This window comes from Pantherophis guttatus, chromosome 18, assembly GCF_059756535.1.
Source record: "Pantherophis guttatus breed Tessera chromosome 18, ASM5975653v1, whole genome shotgun sequence".
NCBI classification, from domain to species: Eukaryota; Metazoa; Chordata; class Lepidosauria; order Squamata; family Colubridae; genus Pantherophis; species Pantherophis guttatus.
This window is the reverse complement of record NC_142080.1, coordinates 6,756,376-6,783,429: the sequence shown is the minus strand read 5'-3', so window position 1 is coordinate 6,783,429 and position 27,054 is coordinate 6,756,376. Positions and strand designations below refer to the sequence as shown.

The following is a 27,054-nucleotide window of genomic DNA, read 5'->3' as shown; positions in this document are numbered from 1 at the left end:
AGAGTTCTAGTTCTGCCTTAGGCATGAAAGCTGACTGGGTGACTTTGGGCCAATCACCAGCAGACGGTGAGTTCTAGTCCCGCCTTAGGCATGAAAGCTGGCTGGGTGACTTTGGGCCAATCACCAGGAGACGGTGAATTCTAGTCCTGCCTTAGGCATGAAAGCCAGCTGAATGACTTTGGGCCAGTCACTCTTTCTCAAATTTAGGAAGGAGGAATGGCAAACTTCGCCTGAAAAACCTGGCCAAGAAAAACGCAGGGACTTATCCAGGCAGTTGCCAGAAATCAAGACTAACTCAAACCCTAATTTTGCAACTTTTTTTTTTATTTTTTGGGCTGCAATCTGTCGTTAAGCCAATCACCACGATTTTCCCCGATTGGCTTCCCCCATTGACTTTGCTTCTCAAGAAGCCGGCTGGGGAAGCTTGCAAATGGCGATCATGTGATGCTGGGATGTTGCAACCCTCCTAAATACATGCCAATTACCATGCACCCAAATATTATTTTTGACTCACATGAGGTGCTGCAACCATCGAAAATGTGAGCCGGTTGCCAAGCACCCAGACTGCAATCACAAGACGGGGTGGGGAACAGTCTAAGTCACCCTTTTTTCAGTGTCACCCATAACTTCAAACGGTCACTTCAAACAAACCGTCGTAAGTCAAGGACCTACGGCACAATGGAATATAGGGGCACTTAAAACTTTCCATTAAAAGATGCTTTACAAGGAACAAGCCCCACCTCGTGGATACATTGAGAATAGCAGTTTCCTAACATGGTCAGAGTTAACTCCCTGCCAAGATATGGGATACAGGGGTGGGATTCCAAAATTTTAGCAACCAGTTCTCAGCCCGGTTGCTGGGTGGGTGTGGCCTACTCAGCCTCCTGCACCACGGGGAGGGAGGGGTGTTTTCTCCCTCCCCAGGCTCCGGAGGTTTTCCTGGAGCCTCCGGGAGGGTGAAAACGGCCTCCCCTGTGCTCTGGACACCCTCCAGAGGCCAGAAACAGGCCTGTTTTTCTCCCTCCCCAGGCTTCAAAGGCTTTTCTCGAGCCTCCGAGAGGGTGAAAACAGCCTTCCCAGGTTCTGGACACCCTCCGGAGGCCAGAAACGAGCCCGTTTTTCACCCTCCCCAGGCTCCAAAGGCTTTCTTCGAGCCTCCGGGAGGGTGAAAACAGCCTCCCCAGGCTCCGGAGGCCCTCTGGAGGCCGGAAACAGACCAGTTTCCAGACTTCCAGAAGGCCCGTTTTCCACCCTTCCAGAGCGGGCCCTGCACTTACCTGGCATCCAAAACGGACCGCGTGGGAGGGGCAGGGTGGGCGGGGCCCAGCCAGTCCTTGCAACTACCGGTTCAGCGAACCAGATGTAAAATTAGCAGTTCGGTCCGAACCGGCTGAATGCCAGCTCTGGATAAGCATAACTTTTGTTTTGTTTTGTTCTGTTCCAAAGACCCTCAACGCCTCCCAAAACACAACTGGGCCGCTTTTAGTATCCGAGCCGAACTCTAAAGGGAACTGAAGCAGGGTTTGCGTTCACGCCACCTCACCAGACGAGGCGGAAATAAGCAGGGAAAATTCTGACGCAACACGGCGTAAGAAACCTGACGGTGTGAACTGCTGTCTGAAAACCTGAACAGGGGGGCTTTGCACATCATGGTTAGATCAAGTCAATCATTGAGGGGCGGGGCGGGTTAAATTGCAAAATTGCATCCTCTTTTTTCAAGGCCGATTATTTTAGGGAAGGGCAGAGATGGTGCTACTTTCACTTGGCAAACTGAAATTCCTCAAAACGTTTTCTGAAATTCAGCGCTGGAGCTAAATAATAATAATAATAATAATAAAAACAATTCTATGTTTTCTGTAACCGTGACTTCCAAGTTCAGAACGCATGATAATTTCCTTCCTTCCTTCTGGTCTGGGACATGACCCGACAAATTCCTGTCTTCTGTGATTAAACCAAGATTGTTCAAAGCCGGCCAACACCAGGTTAATTAAAACTTAAATGGAATAATTCCCTCTCCTGGCAGAACCTAGCTCTGGAAAAATGCCTTGATTTTACTGAGAGGTTGCAGTTCCACTAGAGGTCGCCTCTGAGTTCCTAAGGAGGGAGGCCTAGTCTTAAGGACTAGAAACTTGTAAAAAACTTCCTTTTATTTATTTCTTCAACCACACACCCCTTTCTTCCTAGGAGCATTTAAAACAGATTCCTACAAATCTGTTTGCTGTTTGCTCGTGAGTCCCAGGGGTGCGCTTAAATTTTTTTAGCAAGGGGTTCTCTGCCTGGTTGCTGGGTGGGCATGGCCGTGGTGGGCGTGGCCTAGTCGGCCTCCTGCACCTTGGTGGGGGAAGGGGGCGTTTTTGCCCTCCCCGGGCTCTGGAGGCTGTCCTCGAGCCTCTGGGAGGGCAAAAATGGCCTCCCCAGGCTCTGGAGGCCCTCTGGTTTCATGACCCTCCCGGGATTCGATCTCACCTTTTCTCCAATACAGCCGCTAAATTCTCCTTTTTGTATCTGTTCTCTTCTCCCACGGAGCTGCTTCGGCAGCTGGCTGCTTCTCCGAAGGGGGAACTGAGGTAGCTGCCCGCCACGGAGGTTGCCAATGACGGCGGTCTTAGGAAAGAAGCGCTGCCCCGCCCGCTACTTTGGCTGGTCAAGCTGCCCCTCAGGAATTTCTCCGAGGGGAGGGCTGGTGGGAAATTGGCAGGGGGCAATTTGTGTTTTTCGGAGGGCAGCTCGGGCAAGGGGAGGGCCAGGCAGGAGAGCTCAGTCTGGGGGCAATCCGGAAGGGGCTGGGAGGATGGCGAAGGGGAGGACGAGAGCGTCCATAACCATTCTTGATCCTTCGGTGGTGGGCTTTCGGTCCTGGAACAGAGGTACAGCGGGCAAGCCAGGGACCCTGGCAAGGGCGTCTTCGCTGGACCCGTATTGGGATCCGGAAGTCGGAGGAAGGACGTTTCCACGAGCTGATCCTGAACGGAGCTCAAATCGGGCTCCATGTCCATGTAGATCGGACCAGCTGGCCTGTCCTGGTCCGGCGTAAAAGACCTCCTGGGGCTGCCCAGAAGACCGGGCTCGTGATTGACGGTCTCCACCGAGGATCCGTCTTCCTTCTCGGTCTCCTCCGGCGGCCAATCGCCGTCCACGTTCATCTCTTTGAAGAAGGGCAAACTCAGATATTGGAGGATCCCACTCTGAGCCGAATTACTCGCGCTGGGGTGGCCTGTCGGAGACGGAGATGTAGATTTGGATGTCCGGTGAGGCGAGGAGGACGGAGAAGACGCCGCGGTGTCACGGAACCACTGGTCATCCGGGATAGTGCTGTACGGCGTGGCGGCCACCGGGCTGACGTTGACGATACACAAGGGCTCGCCTTCATCCGTCAGGCTGCTGCTGCTGTAGTCGAAATAGCGGCCTTGGCGATGGCCGGAGGCCTTGGCTTCCTGCTGGGCCTGGCTGGCATTCTTGGCTCTGAGATGGACGCTCCGATGCCACCCGTCTTCCTTGGGAGAGGAGAAGACTTGGAGATAGGGTTCCGGCGGGCTTTCGCCGTTGTCCAGGTAGGAGAAGGAGCTCCGGTGTTCTCGGGACTCCTCCTCACTTTGCACCACAAAGCGGCCGTCGGGACCGCGGGAGATACGTTCGAGAGGGAGCGGCTGGTCCACGTGGCTCTCGTAGAGGATGTAATTGGTGCTGTTGACGGCGTGGCCGCCGGAGAGATCGAGGCTGAGGTTACGGCCGGCTTTCTCGCCCCACAAGAGGGTCCGGCGAAGACTCTGATAAGGAGACCCCTGAAATTTCAGCTTCATAATGCTGTCCGGACTAGCTGTACCTGTTGAATGTCTGTGGGCGGAAGAGAGAGACATGGCTTGTTTTACTAACAGTAGCAAGTACTTCTTCCACCAGCATCAGTACTAGAAGGGGTTTGTGGGGTTTGCTGAATGATGGAGGAGGAGGAAGAGGAGGACAACTGTGGGGTACTTAGTGATCTCTGAGCTTAGTTATTTTCTTACAGACGTTTCATGACCCAATTAGGTAACAACATCAATATGAGAAGGGTGTGGGGTTTGCTGAATGGAGGAGGAAGACAGGGGTCCTTGATACTGATTTTCTTGACCCAACTAGATAACGCCATCAGTGCTGAAGCCTGAGCTACAAATATTCTCGTCCATCGGGAAAAAGAAAACAGCAGATAGAGGGGAAAAGGGGCTGCGGAAGAAACCAGGAAAAAGGAGGGTAAGTAACGCAACGGTGCAACTTACTGCGTTGAGAGAAGCTTCTTGGTGGAGGAAAACACAATGGGAACATCTGGAAGGTCATGGGAACACAAAAGGGGAAATTATACAGAGAGGAACATAAAAACCAGGCAATTAAATCATCTGGCAACGGGATGGGCAAAGGAGCCTGAGTGGCGTAGGAGGCTAATGCCTCCTACTAAGGCAACATTTAACATCCAGCTGCCTGCAATTACTGCGAGTTCAATTCTCCCCAGGCTCAAGGTTGACTCAGCCTTCCATCCTTTCTAAGGTGGGTAAATTGAGGACCCAGTTTGTGGGGGCAATAAGCTGACTTTGTATAAATATACAAAAGTATGAAGGCTATTGCTTAACGCATTGTAAGCCGCCCTGAGTCTCCGGAGAAGGGCGGCATATAAATCAAATTAAAAAAAATAAAAAATAAAAAATGCCACACCACAACCTGCAGCCACACACACACACACACACAGAGCTTTTGACCCGTTCCCAGATCCCTCAAGACCCAGCCCAGCTCATCACACAGAGATTGTTATTATGGGGAAAATAGGAGGAGGACGGAACTTCGTGTCTGTTGTTTGCCGTGTTGATTTATTTATAAAAATAATAACAGGATTTTTTTTAAAAAAAGTGAAAATGAATTACAAAGTAATAGCATCGCATTCCATTTTTTTAAAAAATAATCAAGTTAATACTAGGTATAAAATGCAAAAAAAAGATAAGATAATGCCTGGTTTTTTATATATGTATGTATGTATGTATGTATGTATGTATGTATGTATGTATGTATGTATGTAGGTCTTTGGTTATTCGGGTTTTCTCTCGCGTAAAATTGGAAGTGTCTTGGCGACGTTTCGACGAAGTCTCAGTCGTCATCTTCAGGCTGGTGTTTTCGGCTTCGTGCTTCTAGGAGCAATGTGAGATCGCAGCTGTTTCTTCCTTTATTCTGCGATCTCACATTGCTCCTAGAAGCACGAAGCCGAAAACACCAGCCTGAAGATGACGAATGAGACTTCGTTGAAACGTTGCCAAGACACTTCCAATTTTACGCGGGAGAAAACCCGAATAACCAAAGGCCTACATACAAATACCCGTGAAAACCTCAGAAAACATATATATATATATATATATATACACATACATGCATATATACATATATATATTACAAACTATTCTAAAAATACGAGTTCCAGGTATATTAGTAAAGAAAGAAGCAGACATCCTGCGAGCTCCGGAACTTAAAATTTTAAAGGAATTAAAATTTTATTTAACTAAGCTTTCATCAGCTATCTGCTGACATCGTCAGAGTATTAAACTACCATTACAGAGATCTCTGCCTTTATATGCCATTAATCAATTTGGCCCTTGCGCGTGGAATAGGCCCTTCCAGCCGTCTCCCACTTGTAATCAACTTCTGTTGTTTTTGCTGTCGTCATGCTGGATGATGGAGGCTTAATTAGCTAGGAGGGAGGAAACAGTAGGAATTAAGTAGGAAATTTTTTAATTTCACCACTGATATATATATATCTGTCTTCTTAGGTTTTTGCGGGTGTGTATATGCAAAAAATTAAAATCTCGGGTGTCTTCCCACGTCACGTTAAATAAGTTAGTTAAAATGTTTAAAATTCTGGTTAACATCCTAGCTTAAAATCTTCCAAAAATCCACTTGCAGAGTGCTCTGTAAGGATTTTTGGAAGATTTTAAGCTAGGATCTTAACCAGAATTTTAAACATTTTAACTAACTTATTTAACATGACGCGGGAAAACACCCGAGATTTTAATTTTTTGCATATATATATATATATATATACATATATATATATATATACATATACATACATACATACATATATATATATATATATATATATATATATATATATACATATATGTATATATATGTGTTTGCAGAAACCAAGGTGGAATTCCCCCAAGAGACTTTTGTAACAGCCACAGGAAAGGGTTGACCAGTTTCCTGCCACGGTGTGAAGTGTGGCATAGTGAATTGAGTGTTTGGGGCAGTATTTTTCTACCATGGCAACTTTAACATAGGTGGGATAAAACTCCCAGAATTCCCTAGCCAGCATGCTTTAATATCTGGACTTCGACTCCCACAATTCCCCAGCTAGCATGCTTTAAGAGGGATGGACTTCAACTCCCAGGATTCCCCAGCTAGCATGCTTTAAGTGGGAGCGCGTGGACTTATTGCCATGCGCTCAAAAGCCCGATTGGGCTTATTATCAGGGGATGTCTTATTTTGGGGGAAACAGGGTAGTTCCTTCTTCTGGACATGTCCACCACATGTGATAATACGATCCTGGTATCTGATGGCATTTCCTACTGCTGTTGCTTTTTGTTGTCGTGTAACCTTCATGCTTGTTTTTGGGTGGGTGGGGGGCTCGGCAGCCAGCTTACCTTGCCTGCGTTTGTGGAGACGGGCTGCTCTTCTCCGGTTCATGACGCAGGCGGCCATGGTGCTGAAGATGACCGCCGTGCTGAGGAAGCAGACGCCCCCAATCACGCCGGCCAGCACAGGCTGGGGTAGCATCTCGGGGAGCTGGGTACGGGAAGGATACACCTCCATCCCTGCGGACGCCAAAGCAAAGCAAGAGCGATCAAAAATGTTGTCGTTCGGTCACTAATCTTCACGATCCCACGGATCGCACGCCGCCGCGCTCCTCTGTCCTCCAAATTCATCTTCGATGTGCCAATTACAGGCAGTTCTTGACTTATGATGGTTCATTTAGTGACCTAAGTTACAACAATACTAAAAAAAGTGACTTGTGACCGTTTTTCCCACACTTACGACTGTTGTACCATTGTACCGTTGTCCCACGGTCATGTGAACAAAATTCTATTCTATTCTATTCTATTCTATTCTATTCTATTCTATTCTATTCTATTCTATTCTATTCTATTCTATTCTATTCTATTCTATTCTATTCTCTCTTCTATTTTCTACTCTACCCCATTTTCTCTTCTCTCTTCTATTTTCTACTCTACCCCATTTTCTCTTCTCTTCTCTTCTCTTCTCTTCTCTTCTCTATTTTCTTCTCTACCCCATTTTCTCTTCTCTCTTCTCTTCTATTTTCTATTCTACCCCATTTTCTCTTCTCTTCTCTTCTCTTCTCTTCTGTATCTAAAAAGGTTCAATTATGGCCCAAATTTTGTTAATCTGAGATGTTTTTGTTACTCACCCAACTAACTTCATCAGTCAAAATAAAAAAATAGTTAGGCAGAGACTCAAGAGAATTGTTGGCAAGAGTTAGTACATTCCAACGACTTTCTGCCATTTTTTTTAAAATTATTTTGACTGATGAAGTTACTTGGATGAGTAACGAAATGTCTCTGATTAACCAATTTTGGTCCAGCTGCCATGATTTAACCTTTTTCAATACTTTTGGCCTGGATGATTGAGTCTTCATTTACCCACTTCTCATTACGTATCCAAAGTATTTGAGCTTCGGCTTCAGAATTGTATATGTAGCATTCATACAACATACCAAGCTTGTTTGACACTCATTCAGGCTATTTCTCGCCTAAGCTCTCAGCCTATTTAATAAATTGATAAAATTGGTATAAAATATTAAATAACGGAAGCATTACTGAAGTTATATGTCCTATGATGAAACTTAGGATCGGAGGCAAAGCTACACCAAAAAAAAGAGGTTAATTATTGCAAACAAGGCAGGAGTAGGATAAAAAAATAAAGAGAGGGATAAAATTTTCTGAGCTAATCTACTCAGAAACTGTTAACATTTCTGTTCAGAGATTTAGGAAAATGAAGAATTACTCCTATTTCAATAGGCCAGACGAGGTTCTTTTAGAACAGTGTTTCTCAACCCTAAAAACTTTCAGATACGAGCTCCCAGAATCCCCCAGCCAGCATGCGTTAAGATGGGTGGACTTCAACTCCCAGAATTCCTCAGCCATCATGCTTCAAGATGGGTGGACTTCAACTCCCAGAATCCCCCAGCCATCATGCTTTCAGATGGGTGGACTTCATCTCCCAGAATTCCTCAGCCAGCATGCTTTAAGGTGGGTGGGCTTCGAATCCCAGAATCCCCCAGCCAGCATGCTTCAAGATGGGTGGACTTCAACTCCCAGAATCCCCCAGCCATCATGCTTTCAGATGGGTGGACTTCAACTCCCAGAATCCCCCAGCCATCATGCTTTCAGATGGGTGGACTTCATCTCCCAGAATTCCCCAGCCAGCATGCTTCAAGATGGGTGGACTTCAACTCCCAGAATCCCCCAGCCATCATGCTTTCAGATGGGTGGACTTCATCTCCCAGAATTCCTCAGCCAGCATGCTTTAAGGTGGGTGGGCTTCGAATCCCAGAATCCCCCAGCCAGCATGGTGGCTGGTTGGGGAATTCTGGGAGTTGAAGTCCACTTCTCTGAAAGTTGCCAGGATTAAGAAACACGATTTTTAGATTCAATTCTCAGCGACAATTCAATCAGGTTGAATCGCATCCTTGGCGAACCATCATGATTGACTAGCCCACCATATGCCAGAAATTGTGGGACTTACCTGTGGTTGAAACATTGACTACATTACTGGGGTAACTGATGTAGCTACCGGCAAAGGCCATTAGGCGGAACTCATAGAAGGTATCCTGTGTTGGAAAGGGGAAGAATTAGACGATGGACATTAGGTCCGCCCGCCAAAGCGGATGCTATCTGACCATGATGAGCAAGCAACAGACCAAGGCATTATGTATGCAAATAAAAATAAACTTTGGAGGAATCTATCCAGCAGAACTGGATAAAACATTCTCGTTTTGAAGTTTTATTAATATTCTCAACCTTAGAAACTTTAAGAGGAGTGGACTTCCACTCCCAGAATCCCCCAGCCAGCATGCTTTAAGATAGGTGGACTTCCACTCTCAGAATCCCCCAGCCAGCATGGTTTAAGACGGGTGGACTTCAGCTCCCAGAATCCCCCAGCCAGCATGGTTTAAGACAGATGGACTTCAACTCCCAGAATTCCCCAGCCAGCATGCTTTAAGATGGATGAACCTCAACTCCCAGAATTCCCTAAACAGCATGCTTTAAGATGGATGAACCTCAACTCCCAGAATTCCCTAAACAGCATGCTTTAAGAGGGGTGGACTTCAACTCCCAGAATCCTCCAGCCAGCCACAGGAATTCTGGGAGTTGAAGTCCACACAGTTTCAAGTTGCCAAAACTGAGAAACACTGTGCTAAATAATACACTTTTCTCCGTGCAAACCACACCATTCTGGGCTGAAGTTTCTCCAGGGGTTTGGAAAGCTACAACTGGGACCAGACTCACCTTGATGAGTCCAGGCACCAGGAATTGGGTCTCGGAGCTGGGAATGGACCCACTCAGGACCTCCCACTTCCCCCGGTTCTGGCGCAGCTCCAGGGAATATCCCATCAAGGCTGAAGGATCATGAAGCGGAGGTTCCCACAGGAGGAGGACCCCACGCGTGGTCTCGTTGGATCTCAGGAACTGAGGTGGGGGAAGGAAGACCAGGGAGGCTGTGGTTGGAAGGACGGGGAGCACAGTCTGAGTGGAGACCCCTGAAAATGGAAGAAGAGAACAGGAGGGTTGCCTTGAGGAAGGACGCATGTTGCTTTGATCTTCTTAAGTCCATGATGGTGAACCTATGGCACGCAGGCAGAAAGTGGCACGTAGAGCCATCTCCCCGGGCACGGAAGCTGTCTCCCGTTGCTCTTCTGGTTTCGCCCTATCCGGTAGCGATGGAGGCGGGTGGTTCGGAGAACCGGTAGCAAAAATCCCTGCCGCCCCCCACCACCACCATGCCCAGCTAAGCTGCGTGATCATCAGAGGCTTTTTTTTTAACTTTTAAAAGCATTTTTTCTACAACCTCTTCAGCCGAAAAAATGCTTTTAAAAGTTAAAAAAAAAAAAAAAAGCCTCTGATGATCGCGCGGCTCACTGGGATCGTCAGAGGCTTTTAAAAGAAAAAAAAAAGCCTCTGATGATCAGGCAACTCAGCTGGGATCGTCAGAGGCTTTTAAAAGCATTTTTTTTTTTTTTTACAATCGCTTCGGCCAGAGAGGTTGTAGAAAAAAATGCTTTTAAAAGTTAAAAAAAAAAAAAGTTGGCCACGCCCACTCAGTCACATTACCCACCCCACCCCCACCAAGCCACGCCCACAGAATCGGTCGTAACAAATTTTACATTTCACCACTGCGCATGCACGGGAAGCAAACCGGTGGCAATCCGCGGAGGATTTTACCACTGACCGGAACCCTGGGATTCGGAAAAAAACACAGCCTCTTATACCGAGCGAAGCGGTTATATAAGCTTCTCACCCAGAGGCGCGATGGAGATGATTTCGCTGAACGGACCACTGCCGAGTTTGTTCTGAGCCAAGACGCTGAATTGGTAGCTCGTATCTGGCTGGAGGTTCTCCACCAGGATGTGGGAAGCCCCCACAGGCACCGGCAACGAAGCCCAGTCATGGTGGGGCCGGTTCAGGCGTCTCAATCTACGGTTGAAAACAAACAATGTCTGTTACGGAAGGACGCTTCGATTCCTACCATGGGAAGAATGCAGCAGAGGGATTCATATAATTTACCTATCGGTTGGCCCAGCACCAAAAATGTGAGCGCGCTCGCGTGTGTGCTTCACTCACAAGCGCCACCTTCGTGCATGCCCCCGGCCTTCCGTGCATGTGCTTTGCTCACGCGTGTGCCTTTCGCACATGCACCTGGCTTCAAAAACTTGACTAAATAGGAGCTTGTGTTTTCCGCTACCGGTTCGCTTGGACTGGTACGAACCGGCTGAATACCACCTCTGGAAGAATGGTTGCAGAAGTTGGTGGAAATGGCAACATTTGACTACTTCGACTGAAGAAAAGAATGTAAGGGCTTTTGTTTCCACATGGAAACCGTTCCTGAACTTCGTGGGGGGCATGGGGAGTTACGTGCGCATTCACGGGGGAGCATGGAGGAGGTCGTGCATGCATGCGCAGGGCCCCCGCGCATTGCATTATGGGTCTGGCACATGCGTACCCTATCGGCACACGACGAGAAAAAGGTTAGCCATCACTGTTCTATAATTTAATTAAAAAAATTTGAGACAAAAAACAACACGGAAGCCTCCAGAATGCCAGCTTAAAACAGAGGGGTGAAATTTCATACAACAGAAATACAGACGAATTTTGGGACGAAGCATCCGGAAAGTATTTTGAATATTGACGGAAAGAGAGAGGGGAAAAAGGGAAATAGGACAGCTGAGAAGAATGGCTCCGTAGACCTACATTGGCGTGTACCAGATGCTGAACCTCTGGAAATAACCTCCATCGAACCCGGGGTCCCAGGTTACATTGACTGCTTGTCGTAGGGGCCACACGGAGACGTTGACCGCGGCGTGGGGGCTGGTACCTGATGTGAGGGAGGAGAAAAAGAGCTGCATTAATTTAACTCGACATCAATAAAGAGATTTCAGGACGTGATTTCGCCAGACAGAATTTGGGGTACAAATTAACGACAGGCAGTTCTTGACTTACAACCATAGTTCGAAGTTACAATGGAAAAAGGGACTTATGCCTGTTTATTCACAGTTGTGACCTTGGCAGCATCCCCAGGATAACGTGATCAAAATCCAGAGGCTCGGCAACTGACTAGTATTTATGACGGTTGCAGCATCCCGGGAAAACGTGATTCCCCTTTTGATCGGGGTTTTTGTTGTGTTGTGCATTGGTTTGGGATCAATTGAGAAACTGTAGAGTGAATTTAGGGCAGGTTTTTTATGAATCAAATCTATCAGATTTGCTTGGTTGCCTTTTTTTTACAAATAAATAAACAAATAAACAAACAAATAACTCGCTTACTACCTCCCTGACTGGCATTTAAAAATAAAAATCACAGCATCCGGCACAATGAAGTATGACTAAAGCGATCAGATGTCTCTTAGAACTTATCCAGAGTTTTTCTGCCTAAGAAGACCTCGACTTAACGACCGTAATGGAGCCTGCTGATTATGTCTTAACTTAACAACCGCAGTGATTCGCTTAAGCGACGAGAAAGGCCATAAAATGGGGCGAAAGTCATTTAAGCCCTGTCCTCACTTAGCCGTGGAAATTTGGGGTTCAACCGTGGTCGTTAAGTCGAGGACCACACATGCTTCCAAATCACAGCGGACACCAGAACGAGAGTCCCGTTCTGTTTGGCGACCACGGAGGACATTAAGAGGAAAAATGTACCTAGTCAAGCTGTTGGCCGAACACGATGGTTCCTCACGAAAAGTGTCATCGCTGCGTCGTTCAACTGAAATGCTTTTTGAGAGGGCCCCTAACAAACACTTTTTGAGAGGGTCCCTAACGAACACTTTTTGAGAGGGCCCCTAATGAACACTTTTTGAGAGGGCCCCTTACGAACACTTTTTGAGAGGGCCCCTAACACTTTTTGAGAGGGCCCCTAATGAACACTTTTTGAGAGGGCCCCTAACGAACACTTTTTGAGAGGGCCCCTAACACTTTTTGAGAGGGCCCCTAATGAACACTTTTTGAGAGGGCCCCTAACGAACACTTTTTGAGAGGGCCCCTAACACTTTTTGAGAGGGCCCCTAATGAACACTTTTTGAGAGGGCCCCTAACGAACACTTTTTGAGAGGGCCCCTAACACTTTTTGAGAGGGCCCCTAATGAACACTTTTTGATAGGCTATTAGGGACCCCTGACACCCTGCCCTCTTGAGTTAAGAACTCACCCAACACGTGGACAATGGTGGTGGCACTAACCCTGGCCACGCCGTTGTTGGCGGCGCATTCCCACAAACCGTGCTGTTCCTTCGTCAGGGGCCGCAGGTTCAGGCTGCCATTTGTGTCCACCTGCGCGTTGGCCAAGGTCTTGCTCCCCACCTGTGCGGCAGGACAGCAAACAAACAAAGCAACTCAATCGTGTCACATACAAGCAAGTTCTCACTTAACACCCCCGAATCGGGGACCGACAACTCTGTCGCTCTGCAAAGCGGTCATTAAGTGATATTTCCTCCCCCACCCCACCCCAAGTTTTTATATTCTGCTTTGAGAGCTGAAGGGTAGGTTTGGCACGCAACAGGCAATCTCAAAAGGTTAACTTTTTTTAAAAAAATGCAGCTACTGAATCTATCAGGAATCGTCCGGTTCGTGCAAAACCGGACTGTGACTCACTTTTGTCCAAGAGGTGATGGGTATGGGGTCTCCTTGGGCCAGGCATGGAATTAGCAGCTCCCGGCCCACCTCCTGGAAATATTCCTCTTTGGGCCGAAGGGTGAACGTGGGAGGGTCCTGCAAAATAGAATACCACCGAAAACACACACCACTGTTAATACAGAACAACAGAGTCGGAAGGGACCTTGGAGGTCTTCTAGTCCAACCCCTGCTCAACCAGGAGACCCTATACCAGGGCTGGTAAACTCTCGGCCCATTGGCCACACCCACTCCCGGTTTAGCAAAGGAGAAAAATGCCCCGATACGTCATGTGATGCCGTGACGCCATGAGTTTAATATCCCTGCCCTATACCATTTCAGCCAAGTGGCTGTTTAATCTCCTAAAAACCTCCAGTGATGGTAGCATCCCACAACTTCTGCTGGCAAACTTTTCCGCTGATTTAATTGTTCTCACTGATAGGAAATTCCTCCTTATTTCTAAGGGGCCTGGTGGCGCAGCAGACTAATAGCCTGTTATTAACATTCAGCTGCCTGCAATTACTGCAAGTTCGAATCTCGCCAGGCTCAAGGTTGACTCAGCCTTCCATCCTTTCAAAGGTAGGTAAATTGAGGACCCAGTTTGTGGGGGCAATAAGCTGACTTTGTATAAATATACAAAAGGATGAAGGCTATTGCTTAGCACATTGTAAGCCGCCCTGAGTCTCCGGAGAAAGGCGGCATATAAATCAAATTAAAAAAAAAAAAAGAAAGTTGCTTCACTCCTGAGTAAGTTTCCACCCATTTCTTCCTGTCCTGCCTTCAGGTGCTTTGGAGAACGGGTTGACCCCGCCCCCCTCTTCTCTGGGGCAGCCCCTCAAATATTGGAACGCTATTCTCCAATGCACCTGAGGGCAGGACAAGAAGCAACGGATGGAAACTAATCAAGGAGAGAAGCAACTTGGAACTAAGGAGAAAATTCCTGACAGTTAGAACAATTCATCAGTGGAGCAACTTGCCTCCAGAAGCTGTGAATGTTCCAACACTGGAAGTTTTTAAGAAGATGTTGGATCACCATTTGCCTGAAGTGGTGTAGGGTTTCCTGCCTAAGCAGGGGGTTGGACTAGAAGACCTCCAAGGTCCCTTCCAACTCTGTTATTCTATTCTATTCTACTTCTATCATATCACACCCCTAGTCCTTCTCTTTGTTAAACTAGACATACCAAGTTCCCGTTTCCCACAACCGTTCAGTGTTATGATTTAACCTCCAAATCTTTTTTTCATTTGTCTTGCTCTTCTCTGCACTCTTTTCTAGAATCTCAGCAACTTTTTTTGTATATCGCGGTGACCAAAACTGGATGCGGGTGTTCCAAATTACGGTCTAACCAGAGCAGTAGAACATTTCATAACATTTCGCGGAAAAGCCCCCCAAAATTGCCGATAAATGGCTTAAATGGGAGTTGAAATCCACCCGTCTTAAAAGTTGCTAAAGTTGAGCGATCTAAAACCCACACATCTCTGCCGGCACTACAAGAGATGGAAACGCCTGGAATGTTTTATGGAGAGTTCACTTTGTCCTGCTTCCCCAATTTCTTACTCACTTTGAGGAGGGCCCGTGTGGGTGCCGAAATACCAGCCGTTCCAAAACTGTTGTACGGAGTACAAGCATACACGCCCAGGGCGTCATCGTTGCTCGTGGCGATGATAATCGTCCCATCGGTTTTCAGGGACCAACCTGGGAACTGCAGAAAGGGAGAACGCAGGGGCTGTTCTGACCTAGGCTTCCCATGAAGCAGACTCCTTGTCCCGACAAACAAACCCGTTTGATTAAGTTACTGTGAATTCCTCTCAGTCACATCCAGCAAAGTCTTTCAAGGGAGAATTTACAGTCACAGACCTTATCTGGCTTGGAGAGCTGCCACGCCCGATATCTTCAAAACTTGGCAAGGAGTCACGAACCAATTAAGCAAAATAATTGTCTCCTGCAAACTCCACTTCCCCTTTCGCTCCTATTTTATTATTTTATTTTATTTTATTTTATTTTATTTTATTTTATTTTATTATTTTATTTTATTTTATTTTATTTTATTTTATTTTATTATTTTATTTTATTATTTTATTTTATTATTTTATTTTATTTTATTTTATTTTATTATTTTATTTTATTTTATTTTATTTTATTTTATTATTTTATTTTATTTTATTTTATTTTATTATTTTATTTTATTTTATTTTATTTTATTTTATTTTATTTTATTTTATTTTATTTTATTTTATTTTATTATTTTATTTTATTTTATTTTATTTTATTTTATTTATTTATTTATTTATTTATTTATTTATATTTAAATTTATACCGCCCTTCTCCCGAAGGACTCAGGGCAGTGAACAGCCAAAAGTAAAAACATAAAATACAAAAATTTAAAAGCAATTTAAAAACATATTAAACATATTCCCTCTGGGAGAGGCCATTCATCGTCCACCTGTGGCTTTACTCCTGAGTGGACCCTTGTTCTTTAGCTTTTCCCTTCACGTGGCAACTCTGTGCATGCGCACACTGGGAACAGGCTCCAGCTGTTCCTCTGCCTCACTGATGTCCGATTCTGAAGGCAGCTGATAACTGTCAGACAGCCCTGGCCCCCTCTCTGCCTCCGACTCAGAGCCCTCGTCAGAGCCTTCCCCCGACTCCAGGACTGGCCCATGTTCCTCCCCAACCTCCTCACTGTCCGAATCTGCTGCTAGCTTCGTTGGCGGGCCACAGAAAAAGAATGGGAGAAAACACCCAACAAAGCTGGGGGGCAGGGGGTGCCCTCAGCTTCCCAAAACGTACCTTGCCAATCTCCAGCGGCTGCCCGTCTTTGATCCAGCTGACCGAGAGCAGGGGAGGGTTGGCTCTGCTGGGGCACCGGATTATGCCTTGCATGCCGATGGGCAGAAAGGTCTCTGGAGGCATCTTAGCGACTTGAGCTGGATCTGTCAGGTGGAGGACAGCTGGGTGTCAACAGTGGGATGGTGAGATCAGGGCACCGGGGAGGGAAGCTAGAAGGACTAGGGGCGGTAACGAAGGAGGGGCTTAGGGTTGTGGAATCCTTGGGGATTGTGAGGCCAAGGGGTGGACCAAGAAGCCGAAAAGGATCTAGGTGGCAGCACAAGAGGGAAAGGAATTCAGTGGCTCAGTGGCTAAGACGCTGAGCTTGTCGATCAAAAGGTCGGCAGTTCAGCGGTTCGAATCCCTAGTGCCGCGTAACGGGGTGAGCTCCTGTGACTCCCACGAAGATGCAATCGTAATGAAGCAGCACTTACACAGAACCGTAAGGAAGGCGGAAGCTGAGGGCGATTTCCGAAGCCCATTGCTGGGAATGCAAGTATATTTTCCCGAATCCTCCGGGGTCGTTTTCTGTACCAAAAGGCTTCCATCCACCAGGATTTGAATCCGTGACCGGAGATGACTGGAGGCCAGGAAGGAAAAAGGAAGTCAAACGAAGAAACATCGAGAGACAGCTGTGTTGTCATTCTAGGTCAGGGTGGTCTCCAAACTTACCTGAGGTGGAAGACGTTGTTGCCGCCCTGAAACCAGCTGTAGGTGAGGTTGGCAGGATAGGCTTCAGCTCGGCAAGCGAAAAAGGCATCTTGGCTGAGGTTGACTGTGATGTCCTTAGGAGGGACCACGATCACTGGTGGCCCTAGCAGAAACGGGAGGACAGAAAACTCATAATTTTTTTTGCAGAAAACTGAGCAGAACAGAGGACAGTCGCCGACTTCGGTCATTAAATAAAACGGTCGTAAGTTGAGGACAGCCTCTAGTGCTATCCTCAATGCTAGCCACTTACAAGTCAATTCCTACAATGCTCCAGATGTTTCTTGGTGCTGCAAATCACCATGATCATGATCAACCCTTAAAGTCCCTTCCGACTGATTGTATGATTCCTCTTTCGGTTTGTTAGCCTCTCCAGGTCAGAAACGACCTACCTTGGACGAGGAGGCGGGTTGTGTGAATGAGAGCGCCCTCTTGATTGGTGGCATGGCAGGAGTACAGGCCAGCAGAGGTCCGTTCAACTCTAGCGATGAAGAGAGTCCCGTTTTTCACCTGGAAAAAAACAAACAAAACATGGGTTTAGGTTGACCTGTATCCTGCTGAAGACAACCCAATCTTCAGGCTGCTGGGCGGAACAACAATCTGATTTAACAGAACATTCTGATTTAATGGATCTCCATTTAACGGATTTCGGATGCGGCAGGTCAGGTAACCACCATAGATTCAATTAATAACTTCCTTGTTCCTGTTGAAGACAACCCAATCTTCAGGCCACTGGGCGGAACAACGCTCTGATTTAACACAACATTCTAATTTAACGGATCTCCATTTAACGGATTTCGGATCTGGCAGGTCAGGTAACCACCATAGATTCAATTAATAACTTCCTTGTTCCTGCTGAAGACAACCCAATCTTCAGGCCACTGGGTGGAATAACACTCTGATTTAACACAACATTCTGATTTAACAGATCTCCATTTAACGGACTTTGGATGTGGCAGGTCAGGTACCCACCATAGATTCACTTAACAACTTCAGGCCGCTGGACGGAATAATGCTCTGATTTAACAGAACATTCTGATTTAATGGATCTCCATTTAATGGACTTCGGATGTGGCAGGTCAGGTACCCACCATAAATTCATTTAACAATTTCCTTGTTCCTGCTGAAGATAACCCAATCTTCAGGCCACTGGATGGAACAATGTTCTGATTTAACACAACATTCTGATTTAACGGATCTCCATTTAACGGACTTCAGATGAAGCAGGTCAGGTACCCACATAGACCCACTTAACAACTTCCTTGTTTAGCACTGGAAATTCTGATCACCACTGTAGTTAAGTCGAGGACAACCTGTGTGCCATTTTCTAAACGGATGCCAAGGATGTACTTCTGCATTTAACGGACCACTGGGCATATTCAATTAGGCTGTTCAATCCAGGTTTTACTGTAAACAAAGTGATCCCCAACCTTTCCAGCTTGGAAGACTGGTGGTGGTGGTGGGGGGAAGGGGAGGGTCCTGCCGCTCGCGTGAGCCCGCTATTTCCATGGCCCGGTTCTGAACAGGCCGCGGCCCGGTTGTGGGCCACAGCTTGGGAGGTTGGGGACCTCTGCTGTAACAGACACGCCAAAAACAACATACCTGTATTTCATTGCCATTATCAATGGTTTGGCTGTTTCTCTTCCAAGAGACGAGTGGCGGTGGGTTGCCGGTAGCCGAACAAGAGAGGGTCACAGATTTTTGGTCCTGGATCTCTATCAAAGCTGGTGGGGTCTTCTGGAAGATGGGGGGAGCTGCAAGACAAGATTGAGGAAAGCATAGAAGCTACGGTTTCAAGATTCCCACGCTCCATTCTTTCATTTCTGTCTCTCTCTCTCTCTCTCGCACATGCGCGCCAGTCTTCCCTCTGTGCTGCTCAAAATCCCAAATTTTAGGGGTGGGCTTCAAAAATTTTAGCAAGGGGTTCTCTGCCTGGTTCTTGGGTGGGCAAGACTGTGGGAGAGACTGTGGGAGAAGAAAGACTTTGCTGGAGAGGAGTTCACTGTCAATTCAAATGAGCCTTGGTGGTCAAATGAGCCTTGGTGGCGCAGCAGACTAAAGTGCTGTTAAGTAACACCAGCTGCCTGCAATTACTGCAAGTTCAAATCTCACCAGGCTCAAGGTTGACTCAGCCTTCCATCCTTTCGAGGTAGGTAAAATGAGGACCCGGATTGTGGGGGCCGTAAACTGACTTTGTATTAAAAAAAAAAGAACACCGCTTGGGGGGGGCAAAAGCCCTACTAAGCAGGTATATACAAAAGTATGAAGGCTATTGCTTAACGCATTGTAAGCCGCCCTGAGTCTCCGGAGAAGGGCAGCATATCAATCGAACCAATAAATAAGCAATAAATAAATTAAATAAAAAGGGGTTTATCGGGACGAGGACTCGGCGTCGTGCTGCAGGGGAAGCCTAAATCAGAACAGCTACCTGAAGGGTTTTAAGGATGATTATAAACCAGAAACTCTTTTGACAGTCACCTGATTATTATTTTCATTGAGATATTCCCTATTTGGGGGAGGGGGATTCTGAAGAAAACGTGGGCTGTTTTGATTTGTCGGGGGCCTGCAGGGAAGGTTCTCCCAGCATTTAAATTCAGTTTTAAGAAAATACATCCTGCTGGTCAGAGTCAACAGCCTCCATGAGATTCTTCTGCTTCGTGGAAGATTTTAATCCAAGGCTGTCGCCCACCCACTAAAAGGGTTTTCCCCTCCGCCTCCCTCTGTTCAAGGCTGCCCATCCACAAAGCGACAATTAACCAGGGAGGAGATTACAACGGGAGGCTTAGCAAAACAGCAACCTACGAGACACCGGATTATGTTCAAAGCAAGACGGCAGATGGGAGTGGCAGGTGAGGTCACTCGTCAGCTAAGAAAGAACCACATTTGTAGGGCAAGAGATCGTTGGGATCAACATGCGTTGTGTGTCTCTGTGTGGGTGTGAGATGGTCACAATCTTTGCGAAGTCCCTTTCTGGTCTGCTTCGAAAGATGAAAATGGCCAGTCGTGGCCCAAATTGTGGAAAACCTTTTGGGAAAAGTGTGTTTTTTGAGGTTTGCTGGCTAATAACACCACTTTTGGGGGGAGTTTCAAGATAATCCTATTCCACTGCTGGAATGGCCTGGGAACAGCCCAGACCTTCACCCAATTGGAAATCTATGGAGCCGACTAAAGAAACGTGTGAGTCAGAAGCCACCCAACAATCAAACCCAGTTAATAGAAGCCATCATTCAATCTTGGTTTCACATGATTAACAGCTGCAGAACTAAAAGACTCGGTTCACTCCATGGGAAGATGTTGTAAGGCCGTCATTCAGGCTAAAGGTTACCCAACTAAGTATTAACTGACAGGGTGATCATTTTTGTCTATCTCGTTTTTTCCATGTGTTTCACTTTCCTTCTTTATACTGTAACGGCTATTCTAATAGCAAATCCTTCATAAAAGTGATTGCATTACATTCTTGATTAAATTATCTTCCCATTGATATATCATTTTATGGTACTACTCAAAAAAAAAAAAGTGGTGTTATTAGTTTTAGAAAATATACTTTTCCCAAAAGGTTTCCACAAGTTTGGCCACTACTGTATATATATTTTTGCAAAGGCAAGAAGAAAATAAAATGGGTAAAATTTTCCGAAGTAGGAAACTTGTTCCAAAGCGAGCCTGATAGTACAGCGGACTAAAGCACTGTTATTAACATCTGCTGCTTGCAATTACTGCAAGTTCAAATCTCACCAGGCTCAAGGTTGACTCAGCCTTCCATCCTTTCAAAGGTAGGTGAAATGAGGACCCAGTTTGTGGGGGCAATAAGCTGACTTTGTATAAATATACAAAAGTATGAAGGCTATTGCTTAACACATTGTAAGCCGCCCTGAGTCTCCGGAGAAGGGCGGCATATAAATTAAAGCAAAAAAAAAAGTTATGGAAGGGAATATTATGTGCCGGCTCCCCTCGTTGATAAAAACAAGGTGAAGATAAAATGTGGAGACCTTTCTAATTGCATAAATTTCTTTCCAAGGGGCAAACAATTTTGCAACCTCAGAAATTGAATCAGGTCAGGTGGAATTTCAGTAACCGACTGCGAACGAAGCAGACTTGCATCCAGGAAATTTATCCTCCTGATCTGGCGAGACGTAAAATCTATTAAGTTCATGCTTAACGTCCGCCAATTTTTCCCATCCTTTTCAAAAAAAAAAAAGTCATGAAAACGGACAGAGGGCTCTCCATCTTGTGTCAGTGAGTTCCACAGGGCAATGTCCTTTTCTTTACCAAAAAAATAAAATAAATAAAAATACAGATAGTCCATGACTGATGAACATTCAATTTGTGACCGTTCGAAGTTACAATGCCCCCCCCAAAAGGGACTTAACAGCTTGTCCTCGCATGGACATGGCTCACTTAACGACGGAAATTTCAGTTCCAATTGCGGTTGTAAACTGAGGACTACCAGAGGAGAGGCACGACCACGGCTCTATTGAATTTTTTTCCCACTTACTGGCTGAGCCCAGACAGACTTTGATCGGGGGGGGGGGGGGGAAAGGACATTCAAGACTTACAATTCACAATGAGTTGAGTCCAGGTGCCATTCTGAAATTCATCATCGTTGTTGGGGCGGTTGAGGAACAATACCCGGCATTCGTACCAGCCCTGGTCCTCGGCACGCAGCTGGTCAATCTGTAGGGAAGCCCCGGCTTGGATTCGTACACGACCTGCGTTGTAAAATGAGGAAACAGAATCATCATTTGAACGACCCTATCATCCCTTGTGGGGGGGGGGGGGGTGGAGTCTGGTCAACTGAATGCAGCTAGCAGAGTGTTTTACTGGCCGGATGCCCTTCCTGTCACCAATGCGGAGTTTTGTTCGGCAGATATATTCTCATCGTGCCCAAGAGAGAGACATATCCACCTATACCTAGGATCGAACTCACAGCCTCCCGATTGTGAGGGGAGAGCTCCATCTCTAGGCTATGCACCACTCATCATCATCTTTTAATGACCCCATAATCCCTCGTGGGGTGGAGTCTGGGCAACTGAACGAAGCTGAGTGTTTTACTGGCCGGATGCCCTTACTGTTGCCAATACGGAGTTTTGTTCGGCAGATCTATTCTCATTGAGCCCCAAGAGAGAGAAATATCCGCCTCTACCTAGCATCGAACTCACAGCCTCCCGATTGTGAGGCGAGAGCTCCACCTCCAGGCCACCCGCAACACGAAATGAGGAAACCGAATGATTTCGTTAATCAAAAGCTCCCGTTGCCTCTCAGCCTCCAAGCAGTGTTAGTCCTTGACTTACAACTAAAAGTTTAGCAACCGTTTACAGTTACGACGGACTCCCCCACCCCCAAGAGCGACCAACGACCTGATTTTGAAGGTATGGTGGCTTACGCCCTTCCTGCAGTTACAAGATGGCCGCCCAGAATCGTTGAGATGGGCCGCATCATAAATAAAATAAAATTTCAAAGGGCATGACTGCAGACCCCCTCTGCAGCTAAAGCAATCTGTTAGTAAAGCTTACCCCATAATTCAATGCCCCCCACTCCCCCCCACATTCCCCCCGCTTTTGGCACGGTGAGCCCGGTAGGCCTGTTTTTTGCCCTCCCCAGGCTCCAGAGGCATTCTAGGAGCCTGGGGAGGGCAAAAACAGCCTTCCCCAACCCTCCGGAGGCCGGAAACAGCCCATTTCCCAACTTTTGGTGGGCCCGGAAGGCCTGAAAATCAGATGGCCGGCGCGCGCATGCTTGCTGGAGCTGAACTAGGCCAATACTCGCGTGCCCAGATATGGCTCCGCGGGCCACCTGTTCGCCATCACGGGCCTAGTGGGTGCAGCTACGACCAAGTGGTCCTCCATTCGAATCCTCAGTCCCGTTGCCAGGAAAGCTTTGCGCTACGGAGCCTACAGATTTTCCCTTGCCCCCGAACGTAAACCATGAGGTGGTAGTGGGAAACAGTGGTTTCGCAAGGCAGAATACGTGGAAGACGTTTCTTTTTTTAAAAACAGTGTTTTTTTCACTGTTTTTTCACGTGCGGGCTTTCAAATGCGTGGACTTCAACTCCCAGAATTCTTCAACTCTGGGGAATTCTGGGAGTTGAAGTCCACTCGTCTTCAAGCGGTCCAGGTTTCAAGCTTTAAAAGAATTCAAAATTAAGGAAGCCAATTTGGAGGCCAGGCGAGGGAGCAAGTTCTGTAAACTGCAGCTATCCCGATGAATTATGACCTGATTTTGAGGGTGTGTAGCCACTTGTGTGTATACAGGCAACGGAGAACAAACAAAAAGAGGCCAATGCATTTTAAATTTTATCCTATCTGCTTGCTGCCACCCAGCTTATCAAACCCAACACCTCTTGTTTATACAGTAGCCCGAATTGCAAGCCAAGATTTAATATTCTCGTATCTTTGCATGCCAATTCCTAGGAAACAGACAGTTGGACAAATAAAAGTGGATTATTTCCAGTCCAACTATTCAGGGCTCTACAGCCCTGACAATATTAGCAACATGTGAGCAGATCGGTTTTTTATATTACTTATTACTTATTGGCAGGTTGTTATTGATTGGTAATTATGTGTTGTATTTGTTTCTAATTATATGGTGGGTTTTTTTCCCTCTCCTTTTTTGTTTCCTTACATTGTATTTAGTTTCTTGTTAGGTGGCAAGTTTGCTCCTTTTTTAAATTTATTTTTCTTATGTTGTATTGGTTTCTTGTTATGTAGCAATTGTGTTACTTTTTTAATTGGATTTTTATACTATATTTGTTTCTTGTTATATGATGGGTTTTTTTCCCCCCTTACTTTGAATCCAGATCAAGAATCACATGGTTTGAGCGGGAGAAATAAAGAGAGAGAGAGAGAGAGGGAGAGGGAGAGAAAGAAAGAAAGAAAAAGAAAAAAGAAGGAAAAGGAAAGAAGAAAGAGAAAGAAAGAAAGAAAGAAAGAAAGGAAGGAAGGAAGGAAGGAAGGGAAAGAATGAATGGAAGAAGGAAGGAAGGAAAATGGAGAAGGAGGAAGGAAGGAATGGATGAGAAAAGGAAGGAAGGGGAGGGAGAAGGAAGGAAGCAAACAAGAAAGAAAGGGAGGGGAAGGAAGTTTGCATAGGAAGGAAGGAAGGAAGAAAAGAAGGAAGGAAGATGAGAGGGAGGAAGGAAGGAAGGAAGGAAGATAGGAGGGAGGAATGGAAGGGAAGGAACATGATAGGGAGGAAGGAAGACAGGAGGGAGGAAGGAAAGAAGGAAGGAAGATGGGAGGGAGGGAAGAAGGAAGATAGGAGGGAGGAATGGAAGGGAAGGAAGATGGGAGGGAGGGAGGGAGGGAGGAAGGAAGGGAGGGAGGAAGGAAAGAAGGAAGGAAGATGGGAGGAAGGAAGGAAGATAGGAGAGAGGGAGGAATGGAAGGGAAGGAAGATGGAAGGGAGGGAGGAAGGAAGGGAGGGAGGGAGGGAAAGAAGGCAAACAGACAGACAGAAAAAAAAAACACTAAAGGGACTGAATCTCCAACTAACTTAGTTTAGGATTTTCAAGGGACCCCTGACAAATCTCTCTGAAGAGAAGCCAGCTCTAAGCTATAATCTCAATTTTCCAGATTCCCCGCCTGCCTGCTTCCTTCCCTTGCAAACCATGAGCTCGTGTCTGGCTTCATAAACCCCCTGTTTAAGCCTTAGATTTCGGGGTTGGCCAAACCAAATTGTCAGGTATTTGAGAACGCGAAGGGAAAAAAAAAAAGCAGGCAGCAATTAAAGGAGGACAATTTCCAGATATTCATAGGCAACCGGTCTGAGCAAGTCCGCAGGAGCTCACAATCCTGAGAAGGATTCCCACCCTCAGTTGTTTAAGAGAAGAAAAAAGTTCAAAAGGTTGGCCAGACAATTGGGCAGAGACTGCCTCTTAAAAATCCCTGACCCGGAAAAAAGGAAGCCAAGAAAAGAACACAAGAGGGGATAAAGAAGGAGGGGAGGGAAAAAAGAGGGGGAAAAAAAAGACCAAACGGTAACTTTGGGGCCATCGTCACCACCCAAGAGGTTTTCTGAAGCAGATTTTGTGTCACGTTGGTCCATCACCACTACACACAACGCCCAAGAAGCTTCCCCAAAAAAATGACACAAAATTCTAGGACCTGAAAAAAAAGAACTTTCTATCTGTTGGAAATGTAAGAAATCTCAAGGAACATATTATCAGCTATGGTGGAAGTGTCCAGCAGCAAAAAAAATTTGGTCAAATATTAAGAAATGGATAGAACAAATAAAAAATGACAAATAGAAAAGAAGCCAGAAACATTCTTGTTAGGAATTTTTACAAAACCATATTCCAAAGAAATAAAATATTTGATGCTACACATCTTAACAGCAGCACGAATAACGTATGCAAAAAACTGGAAACAGGAAAGAACCCCAACGGAGGAAGAACTAATAGATAAGATCTTAGAATGCGCTGAGATGGACAGATTAACAAAAGAAATTAAGGAAAAAGAAGAGACAGACTATTATAGAATATGGAATAAATGGTATAACTGGCTTAAGACTAACAATAAAGAACAATAACTATCAGAAGAGAAAAATAGAAGTACAAAATAGAGATGTATCAAATGTGCGGAGTGGAATAAAAATGTATATAATATGAAGGTAGAAATGTATAATAGTAAAGAGATAGATAAAATGTATAGTTCTCTATAGGGGAAAATGGGAAAAAAAGAGGGGGGGGGAAGGAAAAGGAGGGGAAGAAGATGGAGTAAAAGATTAAGATAAAGGGGAAGAAGAATAAAGTAATAACTGGAAGACCACTATGAAACAATGCTTAAATATAAGTTATTTATATGTTGTATGTTGTGTAAATGTCTAATATGTATTCTAATAAAATTACAAATTTTTATAAAAAAAACAAAAGAAAAAAGAACGTTCTGGAGAATGCCGGAATGTTCCGGAGAATGCTGGAAAAATCCTTTTTTCCCCCTTCTTCTTTTCCTTGTAGAACCTATGAAATTTCCCAACTCATTTGAGAATCAACTTTGGGGCTTTCTCAAAAAAGTTTATTTCCCGAACAGGAAAAGGTTTAATTTCTGAAAAACAACCAACGATGGTTATAAATCGATATAATTGAAGGGGGAAAAAAAAAGAAGAAGATGGAACCTTCACGGAAAACTCCGGAACATTCTGCTGGGATTTCCCACAAGCCCACTACCACCCTTTTTTTCACCGGAGGGTGAAAAAAAAGAAAGATGCAAGAACTTGTTCTGAGTCTCCATCACAATCAAATTCAACAACTTTTAAGTTCCGTGGACTTCAAGTCCCAGGATTCATGCTGGCTGGGGAATTCTGGGAAGCGACCTCCACCCATCTCAAAAGTTGCAAAGCAAGCATTGCTAGATGGGGAATCCTGGGAGTTGAAGTCCACCCATCTTAAAAGATGCTAAAGTGCAGAAACTTTGTGTCAGGTTTCGATGCTATCTCAAAATAAATGAATTTCCAGACTGCCGATCTTTAAGGAAATGTTCTCTTTATTTGAGCACAGCGATCTGATCCTGGCTCTTTCGCGGTCAGTACTGACCTTTGCCGCCCAATCCCTCCCTTTCCGATCCCCAATTCTCTGCTTCTCATTGGCTATCTTCCAAGCCACTTTCCTCATCCCTTCTCCGTCAGATCACAGGAATGTCCCCCCCCTCCTCCCATCTCCGAGGAGACAGAATCTTCAAAGGGATTTAGTAGGCAAAAGTTCAAGCTTCTCCCCTCTATATATGTCAGTGCTGGGACGCTGACACTTTGGTTTGTATTTTCAACAGCTGAATGTTGTACGTTTGTCCAGTTTTGTTGCATCGCCGCACAGAAAACTTGGAACCTTCCCTGTCGGATTCTTGTCTTCCAAACTTGAAGCCGATTCTTCTACCCAGATACCAACTTGGGCATTATCTTACTGTTCAGATCAGCCTCCAAGGAGGTGCATTAACAAGAAAAAACAAGAGTTGGATGGGACCTTGGAGGTCTTCTAGTCCAACCCCCTGCTCAGGCAGGAAACCCTATGCCATTTCAGACAGGTGGCTATCCATTCTCTTCTTAAAAGCCTCCAGTGATGGAGCATCCACGACTTCTGGTGGCAAGTTGTTCCACTGATTAATTGTTCTAACTGTCCTGAA

The 27,054-nt window shown here is 45.8% G+C and overlaps 1 protein-coding gene and 1 long non-coding RNA gene across 3 annotated transcripts in view; one reads left to right on the top strand and one right to left on the bottom strand.

Annotated features, from left to right (window-relative positions):
• LOC148111529 (uncharacterized) overlaps nucleotides 1-27,054 on the top strand; it is a 115,387-nt gene that overhangs the window by 58,895 nt on the left and 29,438 nt on the right. Inside the window, exon 3 of the long non-coding RNA XR_015730402.1 lies at nucleotides 4,117-4,227. This is a non-coding gene — a long non-coding RNA (uncharacterized LOC148111529). The remainder of the gene's footprint in view (nucleotides 1-4,116; nucleotides 4,228-27,054) is intronic.
• Nucleotides 1-27,054, bottom strand: part of IGSF9 (immunoglobulin superfamily member 9) — a 37,594-nt gene that overhangs the window by 1,303 nt on the left and 9,237 nt on the right. For both annotated transcript variants that reach the window (XM_060694382.2, XM_060694383.2), the window contains exons 4-19: nucleotides 21,499-21,651; nucleotides 18,548-18,699; nucleotides 17,338-17,455; nucleotides 16,910-17,051; nucleotides 16,672-16,817; nucleotides 16,199-16,341; nucleotides 14,970-15,110; nucleotides 13,393-13,509; nucleotides 12,951-13,101; nucleotides 11,502-11,625; nucleotides 10,552-10,727; nucleotides 9,543-9,793; nucleotides 8,779-8,863; nucleotides 6,660-6,830; nucleotides 4,254-4,299; nucleotides 2,467-3,834 (exon numbers count right to left, since the gene is read on the bottom strand). In XM_060694382.2, the coding sequence (XP_060550365.2) occupies nucleotides 2,467-3,834; nucleotides 4,254-4,299; nucleotides 6,660-6,830; nucleotides 8,779-8,863; nucleotides 9,543-9,793; nucleotides 10,552-10,727; nucleotides 11,502-11,625; nucleotides 12,951-13,101; nucleotides 13,393-13,509; nucleotides 14,970-15,110; nucleotides 16,199-16,341; nucleotides 16,672-16,817; nucleotides 16,910-17,051; nucleotides 17,338-17,455; nucleotides 18,548-18,699; nucleotides 21,499-21,651 (3,484 nt within the window). The remainder of the gene's footprint in view (nucleotides 1-2,466; nucleotides 3,835-4,253; nucleotides 4,300-6,659; nucleotides 6,831-8,778; nucleotides 8,864-9,542; nucleotides 9,794-10,551; nucleotides 10,728-11,501; nucleotides 11,626-12,950; nucleotides 13,102-13,392; nucleotides 13,510-14,969; nucleotides 15,111-16,198; nucleotides 16,342-16,671; nucleotides 16,818-16,909; nucleotides 17,052-17,337; nucleotides 17,456-18,547; nucleotides 18,700-21,498; nucleotides 21,652-27,054) is intronic.